At 34.6% G+C, this 14,077-nt stretch overlaps 1 protein-coding gene across 2 annotated transcripts in view; it reads right to left on the bottom strand.

Moving 5' to 3' along the window:
- The window catches only part of SUZ12 (SUZ12 polycomb repressive complex 2 subunit), a 43,496-nt gene that overhangs the window by 26,819 nt on the left and 2,600 nt on the right, over window positions 1-14,077 (bottom strand). The window contains exons 2-4 of one of the 2 annotated variants that reach the window (XM_008586277.1): window positions 13,149-13,195; window positions 12,995-13,059; window positions 8,528-8,596 (exon numbers count right to left, since the gene is read on the bottom strand). In XM_008586277.1, the coding sequence (XP_008584499.1) occupies window positions 8,528-8,596; window positions 12,995-13,059; window positions 13,149-13,195 (181 nt within the window). The remainder of the gene's footprint in view (window positions 1-8,527; window positions 8,597-12,994; window positions 13,060-13,148; window positions 13,196-14,077) is intronic. The other variant, XM_008586278.1, reaches the window with a different exon arrangement.

Genomic DNA, 14,077 nt, shown 5'->3' with positions numbered 1-14,077 from the left:
AGCAAAAACACAAAACCACTAAAGGGAGGAAAAAAAAACAGATCACCTGAATGAGATCAGATAATTTACTGTGCTTTAGTGTCCTACCTATAATACGGTAGCAGGTTTCCCTTCCCACATCTCGAAAGGAAATTTTGATAAGGATAGCTGAATCCGTACAAAAATATTTGCATATTTTAAAGCTATGGAAATTCAACCTTCTGAACAAATGATGCAGAACCATTACAGTATAATTCGATCAAGAGTAAAATACACATTACAAATCTGCTACAGATCTGTAATTTACTGGTTCAACATGTCATTTTCACTTCTAGTTTTAGAAGCTATGGAAAAGGAAATGGGAGATTAAATTAGTAATCCTTTAATTTTAAAAATATCTATTAACAATAGAAAAACTATTAGAATGGGACAGAATAAACAGAAACAACTGGCTTTTGTACTACCTTTATACTTCAAAAGAACAATCTATTTGTTGATCAGGAGCCATTCATAATTTTCCAGATTATAGTTTCTGTAGTGTGATATAGACAGACACCAGATTTTGCAGGGCTTATAGACAACAGATGGTGGGAAAGGGAAGCAGTACTGATCCCTCACTCAAGAAATTTACTAGGGGGAAGGAAAAAAAGTAAATAGTTATTGGGCAATAAGGATTGGAAAAGGTGTTGTATTTTTTTAAATGATGGTAACAATCTAAGCATTTTTATAATCAGAGTTACAGAAAGACATTGAAGTCAGAGAGCATTAAGGAGCAAATAATGAGTAGAAATGATGACATATTATAAAGAGGTTAGCCTTGTAAATATGACCAGGACTACTCTTTTTCTAAGATAGAGAAATAAAAGGCAAGTGAGTGAGATATTTCAATGAAGATGTGGGGAAACCTCTATCTTCTTAGTGAAGTAAGCCACAAAACTGCTAAAAAACTACAGGGTGGGAGTCTTTATGGGCATTTCCAGAGTACTAAGGAAAGTATGCTAGAATATAAGTAGAGAAGAAAATGACTGGAAAAGTAGAAGTATAAGAGTCCAAGCAAAGTTAGAAAGCACAAATATGAGGGGAAAAACTAAGAATAAAAAAACTGTAACTTAAACGTGAACAAAAATGGTATACAACAGGATCCTTTAAAACAGATAATTCTTTTATTACATAAACATTTTTACATTATTCACTTTCTGACATGAATCAGATACTTTTAAAAACACATGGGGAGGAGAAGCGTTGTTGATAAAGAGAGAGTTCTTTAACTTCATTGTGGTGATCACCACTTGACTGTGACAAAGTTCAGAATTATATACAAAAAGAATGAATGTGACTACACAGAAACCGTGTCTCAGAGCAAGAAAAAAAGAAAAAGCTCATGGGGGGATCGACTGTAGAGGGACACAAAGGAATTATTTGAGGTGATGGATATGTTCTATACTTTGAATGTGGCAATGGTTATATAGTGTATACATTTTCAAAACTCAAACCATATACTTAAAATTGGTACATTTTATTGAATGTTAATTATACTCAAGTTGATTTTTATTTTGTTATTATTAAGATTAGTCAAGTGCAGAGAAGGGGGGGAAGAGAATAAGCAGTTCAATCTACAACCGAACAATCAATTGAGAGAACTCGCTATCTTCATACCAGCCTCAAGCTGATTTTTAAAAAGCATAGCCATCTACAAAATCTACGTGCATTTTCCTAAAAAAATAGTTAGCATTTTCCTATAAAAAGTTCCATAAATATCACCTTACAAAGCAGAATTAGCTAAACTCCAAAACACAACTGAAACACACAGAATATTAGTTGCTTCAATTAAACCTACTAGTTAATTTTATTAAAACACAAATTTTTTTATTAAAATTTTTAATCTCTCATCTCTTTCTGCAAATTTTTTAATGAGTCCCCAACTACCAAATATTTTATCTAACTGCTGTGTATAATATGGCTCCCATTTCTTGTCATTTCCACTAAAGCCTTATATAGAAAAATAGAACAGAATGATAAAACAGAGACAGAAAATCCAAGTTTGAATTCTAGCTCCAGCTATTAGCTGTGACCTGATATCCATAAAATGTGGACCTCATCTCTCTCAAGATTGTGAGGTTTGCATAAAATAAGTATCCAGCATAGTACTCTCTTTTCTACAAAGACCTCAACCCTCACAGAACTTAATGATCACTTCTTTCCTTTATAAGCAGCACTTGTATTTACCCCTTTTTTCCATTATTGTTTTCGTATACATTCTATTTCAAAAATCTTTTTATTATATTGGTGTCTCTAGCACCTGGCAGTGTCTTACAGAAAGGCACTTAATAAATGCTTCTCATAAAGATAATGTCCTCCGAAAGCAACAAGCTTTTTAAGGTCAGGGATCATGGCCAATTACATTGTAGAACTAATAGTATTATTTACATTGTTTTTCTGGGAAATGTGATTCTAAGTTCTAAATATGCAATGCCAGAAATATCTTGCATTTATATACCCCAGAAAATATTTTAAATCGGTGTTATGCAAAATGTGGTCTGCAAACTGAGGCCATTAGAGAAACTTATCATTCCACGACAACATAAGAAATTGAGAATAAGACTTTAAAAACTTTTATAGAAATACAACATTGCCATAACTTCCAAGCATGTGATCAGTGTATTTTATAGAAGCATCAATCTACAAAAGACTTGAAATTGAAAACAAACAAGGAAGTCCTTCAACACAGATGGTTTGAGACACTGTTTTAAATGGCAGTTATATGTTACATGGAATAGCCTGCATATTCAAGCCATCACTATAACACTTTATTTGAGAAAAAGAATTCCACACTTCACTAACCAATTTTTTAAAAAAAGATGGGAATATGGTCTGCTATGCATGATTCCCCCTCCCCCACTTAAAAGTAAACACCCTGATATGTACCTAGAATAAAGTGTAACAATGATCCTTTCTATAGGTGGTTTCTTCCAAGCAAAAAAGGAAAAAGGAAGGGAAAGAAAACTTCCCTCTCTTGTGACTACAGTGTCCACATCTTAATTAATGAGGTTGTATCAGAGGAAGAGAAAGAAAAGAAACAAGTAAGGTTGGTCAGGCCTGTTTGGTTTTAGGCTGCAAAGGACCTAGTTTAGATGACCAGGACAAGACATATGGATTTGGTTCATCTGTGTAATATGTTTCCTGTCAGTATCTTTTCAGGAAGTAACCAACACGGTAACAAGAAACCAGATGGAGAACTTGAAATTTTGGGATGCTAGATTCCAAGCACAAACATCTGACAGTTCTGAAGCAGTCTGGAGAATGAGGTTAAGTAAATTTGTAAGGGACTACTGTTTTGAAACAAGATTCATATAGAAACCTCAAATTTTAATAACAGTCAGATTCCACAGAGGGACCAAAGTTTTTATGCTGAAAGAGACCAAGATTGCCTCTAATTTGTACATGTAATCTGATAGTGGCAGTCACAAGGCTTTCATTTCTAGGGTCATGGATATAATACCTCAAAACAGGACAAGTCTGTTAAGCTACTTGGCATCTACATTGTTAGATGTTAGCTACTCATTTTTTCTGGAATCCAGGATCTCAAAATACAGGGCTCTGGCACATGAGCATTTTACAGTGAACATTCTGTGGTGAGAAGACAAAGTTGAATGGGGTACAGTGTGTTTGTGTCTATTACACATAAACGGATCATCTTCTAGAAGTACTGTAGAAAAAGCATAAAAGGATTAAAACAAACCCAAAGACTATACAAAAAACATTAAAAAAAATTTGTTCTTAAACAACAGATTTTAAGAATCAGATATGCTCAGTGGCACGTGATGAGGCACCTCAGGAGCAAATATGTAAAAAGAAATTTATGGCCAAGGTTCTGAAAAAAGAACTAAAACAAGAGTGAAAAGATGACAATTTGAAAACAACTTTGAACCTTATAGTTAAGACAGGAATGTTTTAAAAAAGAGAGAGAAAAAGGAAGACGTAAGATCTTATTAATGGTGGGAAAGACATACAACCAACTTAGTAAGCAGCAGCTTAAAGACTTAAAAATGCAGCTAAATCTACAAAATGGAAGAACAGGGAAAACCCATTAATGCAATAGTTCTATTTAAAATTATTTAATGACTTTCTTAGGATTAAGACCAACATCCTTAACAGCCCACAAGACCCTGCATCATCTGGCCATGGCCATCTGCTCAAGCCTGCTCTCATACAACTCCTGCTGCTCTCTCTAGTGGGCTACCTTGGCCTCAAATGCCGTATGCATAATATTCTCTTTATCTAGAACCACATATCTGCTTATCCTCCTTCTCCATTTTACTCCTACATTCACCTTTAAAATCTCATCTTATTTCTGCAGAGAAGCCTTCCCTGACCATTATTCCCATATCTAACATCTCAAATTAGAACTGGTTCTGCTGCTTTATACATTCATCGTTTCCCTATACTTTTCTTTCCTAGCTCTTATTTTATAACACTTATTATATGATATGATTTTCCCCCCTAAACACCTAAGCCCTATAAAGACAGCCTTCATTTGTTTTGCTCATCATTATACTTCCTAGGGTTTAGTATAGTACCTAGATACAGCACATTAAGGAAATGGGAATCCCTCACATCCCCCTACAAACATAGATCCAGACTTTGCTGTTGTACAAAAAGATGCTTAGAAATGGACATCTTTGGAAAAGGAAGACTACTAATTCAAAAGCTTAGATTTTTAACAAAAACATAAAAAGCGATAAAAGACACTTTTTTGCCTTACCAACCAACTAAAAACACAGGCTTGAAAATATTCCTAATAAAAGTTCTAGTTAAAAGAAAAAGAAAGAAAGAAAGAAAAAAGAGTTTTGAGGGTATTTCTTCAACTACTTTACCAACCAACTAAAAACACAGGCTTGAAAATATTCCTAATAAAAGTTCTAGTTAAAAGAAGAAGAAAGAAAGAAAGAAAAAAGAGTTTTGAGGGTATTTCTTCAACTACAAACAGTGGACCAGGAATGGAAGAAGAATAAGGGGAAAAGAGAGGAGACATTTGCTTTTCATTTTGCCCCAGGAAACACTTTTGGAAGCAACTACATCGTGGAAATATTTTCATTTTACTCTGTGGAGATGAACTTAGAAGTCAAGAGTTATGACTACAGGACTGGCTGGTTAGCTCAGTTGGTTAGAGTGCAGTGTTGTAACACCAGGTTCAAGGGTTCAGATCCCCATACTGGCCAGCTGCCAAAAAAAAAGCAAACAACAAAAAAAGAATTATGACTACAGAAGTCCAAAACTAGTAGGACTGACAGCATAAGAAACCCCTGGGATCCTGCTAGGATGGACAACTACAGGAAGGCAAGAGATTTATTCTAATAAGCCACAGTGCTTGGTCAAAATCCATAATAAATTCAAAACTGGAATATCAGAGACAAGAGCTGGAGAGGATACAAGGCATTATATCAGACATTCTAAAAAGAAAATAAAGATATTTAAAATATATATAATCACACCAAAAAAGCAAGGAGAGACATCAGTAAAAACCTGGGAATTAGTGATGTGACTTACGATGAGTTTCTAAAATTTGCTAATTGCTTTGGAGTTTTCAGAAGCCACTCTGCAAGAAAGGAAATGACCTGCATACATGGTAGACTTTATTATTGAGTTTTAAGGTTACAAATAAAAATTCTGGACTATTGTCAAGAATTGAATCATACCTCAGAGAAGTAAAAACCATGAAATGTCCCATGTTTTTCCTTTTTCTATCAGCTCCTTCTACTAACAAGTCACTACAAATGTCATAATTAGTTCAGGCATTTGATTGATAACTTTTGGGCTGCAGTACTATGTGCTTTCTGTGTTTCTTGATATTCCCCTTGAACTTTGGAGGAATGAAATGTATTGGACTTGGGAGTGAAGATATTACAACTGTGGAAGTGCTAAAAGAACATAAATCCTGTAATAACACCAAAGTCAAGGGTCTGGATCAAAGCCAGCTGCCGGGGGGGCGGGGGGGGGGAGAATAAATCTCATTGGAAGACCCCCAGTCTACAGCTGTTGAATAGCTCCAGGATCCAATCAAACTGAATGAGAGCCCTATTTCTGAGATGGTACAAAGTGATATTTTTGTATATGATTGGGGGGGGGGGGGGGGGGGGGGGGGGGGGGGGGGGGGGGGGGGGGGGGGGGGGGGGGGGGGGGGGGGGGGGGGGGGGGGGGGGGGGGGGGGGGGGGGAGAATAAATCTCATTGGAAGACCCCCAGTCTACAGCTGTTGAATAGCTCCAGGATCCAATCAAACTGAATGAGAGCCCTATTTCTGAGATGGTACAAAGTGATATTTTTGTATATGATTTAAAATTTTAACTTCTTTAATTTTAACTAATGTCATGGAACAACAAAGATTTGTTTTGTTCTCTTTTAAAAAAGAATTTGACAACAGATTTTACAAGCCACATTTTACAGTACTGGCATTATACTGGTGTCTAGGGTACTTTCTACAACTCTCTGTGATAAGTATAGTAGAACAGGATTTTGCTAAAATTAAGATGAGAAATACACTGAAGTAACTTAATAAAATAGGGTCTTGAGGGTAAACTTAAAATGAAGCACTTTCCTAACTTATACCAGGACCTCCGGGAGCATTATTAAAATCTTGGGGGTTTGAAATGTCCAACTTATGGGTCCCAGCCAGACTCTAAAATTGAAAATGATGTCTTCCAAAATTACAAGCGGGAATTTTATATAATCCTCTGATGTTTCTATGAGTTGCTGTTGAACCCACTGAGTCAAAAGGAACCAGATTATTGCAGAAACAATTGTTCAGAGAGAACTGACCAATATATCTCCCTCACAACACCTACTCTTATGGAAGCTCTGTAATATTTATGAAAGCCAGTGTCACAATGAGACAGCAGTAGAGTTTAGCAGTGATGAACACAGAACCTTGATGGCTAAGATAAAGAAAAGGGTCAAGTTTTCTTCTTCTTGCTGGTTCATTCTTCCTTCTCATTTGAACCCAGAAAGGCCTAGAGGGCAAACTATTAAGGTGATCAGGAAAAAGAAGCAGGGAGGTCAGACCAGGCTCTGACTACAGTCTATACTTTAAGTAAAAAAGGCCCTGAAGATCCCATGAGCTCTGTCCAGGGTATCTGATCAGACAAAGATCTGGAATACAAATTCAAGCAACGAACAGAATGTGTGTGCACTGGGAATATTCTCAGTTCTGTGTCATAGGGTATGCCTTGGGCAGTAACAGACAGACTAGTTAAAGATTCAGGATCTCAGCTTCTAGCATGGACTATTACAAATTATTTACAAGTCAGGATTACCTACATATGGAAACATAAATTACACTTCAATCCTACGAGACTGCAAGATATAAAATTTAAAGTGATCTCACAATTCAAGTAACAAAATCACCTAATTCAAAAGCCAAATTTAAAATTTAAAATATAAGTGACTATTAGTCTCTTATCAGTCACTAAAACAATGAGAAAACATAAAAGAAGCACCACTAAGTGTATATCCTATCTAAACTGGTAAGACTTAAAAATTCAAAAGAAAAAGAAAAAGAAACAACACTGTTAAAATTTCTCCAACTCCATTTCTGAAAAAAATCTAGCATGTTTAATTCTGCATTCTCCTTAAAAGTAGTCAATGAATAAACAAACATTACCCAAGTTCCTGTTTCTCTTTAGAATAATATCCAATTTTCTTCAGTTGACACATCAAAGAATAAATGAAAGCATACTGTCTAGAGTAGGCAGATTTTAGGCTAGTCAGAACATTTAGGGATTGTTCTGGGTATACATGTAAATACAATAAGTAGATTCTATCCAAAGGTCAAGTTTCTGAAATATCATGTGAGAAGCATATTTCAAATATAAAATAGTTATTAATATTTTGCATGTGAGATTTAATACTGGGAAGGAAAAGGTGGAAAAAAGAGAGCCACTCTCATATTTGAGGATGATTACATAGAAGAGAATGTGATACTGTAAAGCACCTGCCACAGCACCTAGGACATAGTAAGTACACCTTAAATGTAAGTCTCCATCCCTCCCTAGATGAGACAGTAGGATTAAGATCAACTGCAGAAGTTACACAGACTTTGGGGCCGGCCCAGTGGCGCACTGCTACAGGTGCAGGCGCGGCACCGGGGGTTGCGATCCCGTTGCCGGTCCGGTACGGGCGCGACACTGAGGGTTGCGATCCGTTGCCGGACACGAAAAAAGACAAAAAAAAAAAAAAAAGAAGAAGAAGAAGTTACACAGACTTTGATTCAAAATGCAAGAAACTGGTAATAGAGATAAACAATAATAAATACAGCTGCCTTACAAAGCAGCAAGTTCCCCAACACTGGAGGTATTCAAGCTGAGCCTTAAGGATTCTCTGCCAGGGATGCTACAGGAGTTAATTCCTGACTTGTGTAGGACTTTGGACCAACTGACCTCTAAGGTTCCTTCTAACTCCTCATGATACTGAGGTGATCACAAAGGAAATGATCACTACAATTTTTCCTCTTTCCTCAAGGATATCACTTAATGTAAACTGATAGGTTATCTTACCTATGAGATTCTTGCTCTCCTTTCATTTTCTCTACTTTTGATAACATATCATCAACTTTAAATGTTTTCCTGGAAGAAACAGATAAACAAAATAATCACTTCTCAACTGGCAAAAACAAACAAATTACACTTTATTGTCACTATAATGGTCAAGATGGAAATCTAATTTTGATTTTTAGTATGATAAAATTATGGTTGGTTAGCCAGTACATTACATTACAGCAGACAAGCCTTTTAGCCCCATCTCAAATGCTAACTTTTTCATGAAACCTTTTGTAATCATTCCCAAACCTGAGTGATTTCTCCTTACCTACAGCATTTGGTTTATATTTATTTTGACATTTAATCTCCTACATGTGTAACTTGTATAAATATTTTATTTCTCCTACTAGATTATAAACTCCTGAAGGGCAGTGATGGATTTTCTTCAAGGAAAGCCATGTAGTATTTGGCATAGTGCCTTATACTTGGTAGGTATTCAAGCATCTGTTGAACTGAGCCAAACAAATGCAAATTATGTATATTTTGAAACATTCATACTTCTATTAAGCAATCCAACAAATATAGCTAGCACCATCTCATAAAAACGGATATTCTATAAAATATATCTGAAGTTCGTAAGACATCCTCAGAGATAATATAGCCTAAATGTCACATAAAAAGATGGGTTGTCGACTTCATGAAAATTTTTTGAAGTCAGGGAACATACCCATCAAATCATAATAAAATTCATAGCTTTTAACTTGACACGTTTAAGAGAAAAAAGTAATTTTTCCATAATATAGAAACTTCAAGTATAATCTCCCAAAGCAATGAAAGAATGAATGGATTGTAAAACAGGCCTCATCTTAGTTCTTAAGGTGGTCTGTGATATGTCCTACAGATAGAGGCTAAAAATCTAAACCTACATATAACTAGTCAATCAGAAACAAATATTTTTCTTTATACTCATGTATTCTCTTCAAATAGGAATTGAAAGCTTAAAGTTTTCCACATTAACTTAGTATTTTATAATGCTTGAATACAGATACTACAAATTACCAATATGCTTGTTCCTCAAAAACAGCTATTGTACTCTACTACTATAATAAAAATTATTAGTAGAGAAATGTTAATGCAAATATATTACAGTAAAATACTGATAGGAAGAGCAGAATTGATACTATCTATGTTTCAGGTGAATAAATAGCCTCCATTAACAAAAGATCAAAAAAAAAAGTTTCTCTCTTTACCTTTAGAGTTACTAAAATCTATATCAAAGTTTCATCCAATAGAGCACAGTAAGAAGTGCAATGCATTTTCAATCTCCACAGATAAGAGAGAATAAAGAAGAAAAATGTAGGACTCTGCTAGGCTAGTTACAAAGAACTGTTCATTATAAATACTGAAAGTTATTACTAAGGAGGGTTGTGAAGTTACCAGAAACTTGTTTATTTTTATGCAATGATTAAGAAGAAATTCTATCTGTAGAAAGAAAGGTATGACTGTAAGGCCCAAGGTTCATCTCTTCCAACATTATGAAGTTGTATATAAAAGAAGTGAACAGAGAAATTGAATATTAACAACCATGTGAAATAGGTAAGATCATAAAGGTAACCCAGTCTTCCTTAGGAAAAAAAAAAAGACAAACCACATAAGCAACTACACAAAAGCAGCCCTCCTCCAACATCAAGTATTTCTGTTCTTTAGAAAAGGTAATGCTACTGTAGCTCAGATTTAACAAGGGAAATTATTATCAAAAGGTCATCGAAAAGGAGAATATTTTAAAAATTCAAGAAATTTCAGGAAATTTTCTTAGGAGGGTTCAGAAACCTAAAATGGATTCAGTAAAAGATGCCCTTCTCTTCACCAATATTTCCACTATGTCAGAATAGAGTTAGCCTATAGAATTTGAATACCTCCAAGAAGTGAGACTACAGTACAAGATGAGTTTAACAAATATATCAGAATTAATATTAAAACTGAGAGCATGACCTTAAAGGAAGTGACACAATTATTTCAACAATGGATACTACATTGTTGTTAATAGTAAGAAAGGCATTCAAAATCATTTTGAGAAAAGACCACAATCACTGGTTAAATTTGCCACCTTCTAAAGTAACCAACTACTTTGAAGATGACAGCATTCATTTGAAGATATCAGTTGTGCTATATAATTTGTTAAAAATTAGTCTTAATGTCTTATATATAAAGTCAGGTATATAATAACAGAATTAAGCAATTGCTATGCATTTTGTATAGAAATAAACTAAGTGGGATTTAAATGCTTTTTGGATGGTAAATTGCTTCAAAATTCCCCAAAGACAATATTTTTAAAACCTAATGGGCAATAATTAATTAAGAAAATCAGTTTCTACTACCAAGCTTTAAAAACTATCTCCACCCACTGTCAGACAACAGAAACATATCCCACAATCAGACAAATAGTCTAATAAACAAACATGACAGGAAAATAATGAACTTAGATTTTAAATGTGTATTTTTTTGTTTGTTTATGGATTAACTTAAACCTATTTCTTTCTTTTTTTTTTTTTTGGTGGTTGGTCTGTACAAGGGATCTGAACCCCTGACCTTGATGTTATAAACTGTGCTCTAACCAACTGAGCTAACCGGCCAGCCCTTCAAACTTATTTTAAGATAAATCACTTTTAAAATTAAAATCATCAGAGCGTGGCTTTATAACACAAAGGTCAAGGGTTTGGATCCCCGTACAGGCTAGCCACCAAATAAATAAATAAAATTAAAATCGGGCAGTATCCTAGGTAACAACTTAACTGACCTTCCATATTAAAAAGACTGTAATGGGGGGAGGAAAGAATTTCATTTAATCAAATTTTCCTAGTTTTATAGAATAAATCAAGGGTCAGCAAACTGAGGATCATGGGCCAAATCTGGCCTGCTGCCTATTTTTGTACAGCCCACAAGCTAAGAATGGTTTTTACAGATGAACATTAGCAGTTGATATGGCAGAGAATACTAACTCTGAACCCCCAATTAAGCAAAATGTTATTACCCCCGCCCCACAAAAATAAAAGAATTCTACATTTCTCAATAGTAGGCTTGTTTTACAAGTATTATACTTCATATTGTTCTATTTTGATTTTCATCAATAAAAAATTTATGGACATTTTACTTTCTTTTTATGTTAATTATCTACATAATATCCTCAATTTTTTTTTCTCCTTTTTTTTTTTTTGTCTTTTTTTGTGACCGGTAACGGGATCGCAACCCTCGGTGTCGCGCCCGCACCGCGCTCAACCAGTGAGTGGACCAGTCTCTATATGGGATCCGAACCCTCGGTGGGAGCGCCACCACACTCCCAAGCGCCGCACTCTACCGAGTGCGCCACCGGGCTGGCCCAATATCCTCAATTTTGTCTCCAGATAAAGTATTTATTATCTGGTCCTTTATAGAAAAGTTTGCTGAACCCTGGCATAGATCAAATAATGGAATAGATAGGTAAAGAACTGACAAATCTAATTCTATTGCCTGTTTCCTCTTTCCTAGTTATTTGGGTCCTTAGCAATTTTCACCTACTAAATTCAAGGATCACATGCTCTCTCTCTCTCTCTAGACTCAGAAAGATTGCCAAAAGGCAAACAGTTTTAACATTTCGACCCTTCAAAATAAACCTATATGTATCTTACAAAATTCAACTATGTCTTGCTATAGAAACATGACACCTACTTAATAACCAATAGGATTCTAGCCTAAGGAGTTTAGTTTCAAAGTATATTAAGATAGGTTAATGGTTTCACTAAGACAAGACTACAACACCACTAAATGCTTAATGGAAGTTCTCTCCTTTAAATTTAAATTTGTTCACTTGATATGCTAAAAAAATATAATCTTGCACCTAGGACAAGAAACTTGCATTCCATAATTACATATGGTTAAGTGCCAAATATTACACAGCAAAAATAAGCTCTGTCCCATACCTCCAGACTCCACTTTAAGACCAGATGATTAAGACCTCTTGTTTTTTAAGAACATTCATCCTATTGACTTCAAAAGTATTTCCCTTCAGTAAGACCACCACCAAAGATATAAATGAGACTTTCTGAACCTATCATTATAGAAGCTAATTCTTTACTGTTAGGCATATAAGAAATATTCAAAAATTAACTGTTAAAATTTTATGTATCAAACATAGTTACCCTGCGCCCTACACTAAACATTTAAATCTTCAACTTCTACCAAACTTGAAAAAAACTAGTGCCACAAAGTAAAAACATGAGTCAGTAAAATCACTTCATTCACTTCACTACTAAATCATTTCTATTAGGAAAAAAGACCTAGTAATAAACTGGGATTTACAAAAATGATACTATTAAAAATCACTTTGTAACCAATTCAACCAGTCACTCTCACTTCAGTTTTCATATTTAATCTTTATCTGGAAATGGTACTTTAAAATAAAAATTTAACATGGTTTGATCAGCTTGAAATAAGATTAATAAAATGTACCTTTTGATGTTTGTTCTGGAGTTTCGATGAGACATGTAAGTAAGAGTCCTGTGCAAAAATATTGGCTATAAAAAAAGTTTTAAAAATATTAAAATTAAATACAGATGAAGTTATAAGAAAGAAATAATATTAATGAATTTCATTGACTACTTACTGCTATGAGATTTCGAGTTCGAAGAAATCTATAGATCTGTGTTGGCTCTAGGTAACAGGAAACAAAACCCAAACATCATCTAAATTTACTTGTTACTTAACATGTCAGGAAAATATCAACAGAGCCCATGTTATAACCAATACAAACCAACTACCTGTTATGAAAATCATATACTAAATATTTACACCAAGAAAATTAGTATGCACAATAAGATCAAAAGACATTCAATCTATGGCATACATTGACAAAATTCATCTACCTTTAAACTTAAAGTACTGTACAATCTTGTTCTTACACCTTCCTACAGTAGCTATTGTTACTGTGCAGAACCGAATATTAGTAGTTATATTCATTTAATGTAGCTAATTTAAACTACTTATAACTCATCTCCTTCCAAAACGTAGCTGAGATGATGTGGTTGGATCTGACATACCAAACAAGCTACAAATTTCACTTAATTGGTCATTTAAAAAATTTGTACAGTAACCAGCCAAAACAGAATAAAACTATTTCCCAGACATCCTAATACAGATATGATGAAACTCAGTCAATATTGAAAAAAGACAAACACAAGTTGCAGCTAAAATTCTCAATATTTCTAACTATATTTTAAATTTTTTCTATTTTGCTCAATGTATTACCTCAATATGTAAAACTACCTCACATCTTTTTTTAACCAGTGACAGATTCCCAAAGCAGTCTTTTTAATGGTTAGAATTAGTTGAATTAAAAAATAGTTAAAGTTGGGCCGGCCCGTGGCTCACTCGGTAGAGTGCGGTGCTGATAACACCAAGGCCACGGGTTCGGATCCTATATAGGGATGGCCGGTTTGCTCACTGGCTGAGCGTGGTGCTGACAACACCAAGCCAAGGGTTGAGATCCCCTTACCAGTCATCTTACAAAAAAAAAAAAAAAAAAAAAAAAAAAAG

The sequence above is a fragment of the Galeopterus variegatus genome, unplaced genomic scaffold (genome assembly GCF_000696425.1).
Source record: "Galeopterus variegatus unplaced genomic scaffold, G_variegatus-3.0.2 Scaffold3916, whole genome shotgun sequence".
NCBI lineage: Eukaryota > Metazoa > Chordata > Mammalia > Dermoptera > Cynocephalidae > Galeopterus > Galeopterus variegatus.
Note: the sequence above shows the minus strand (reverse complement) of the source record. Positions and strands in the feature narration are given on the sequence as shown.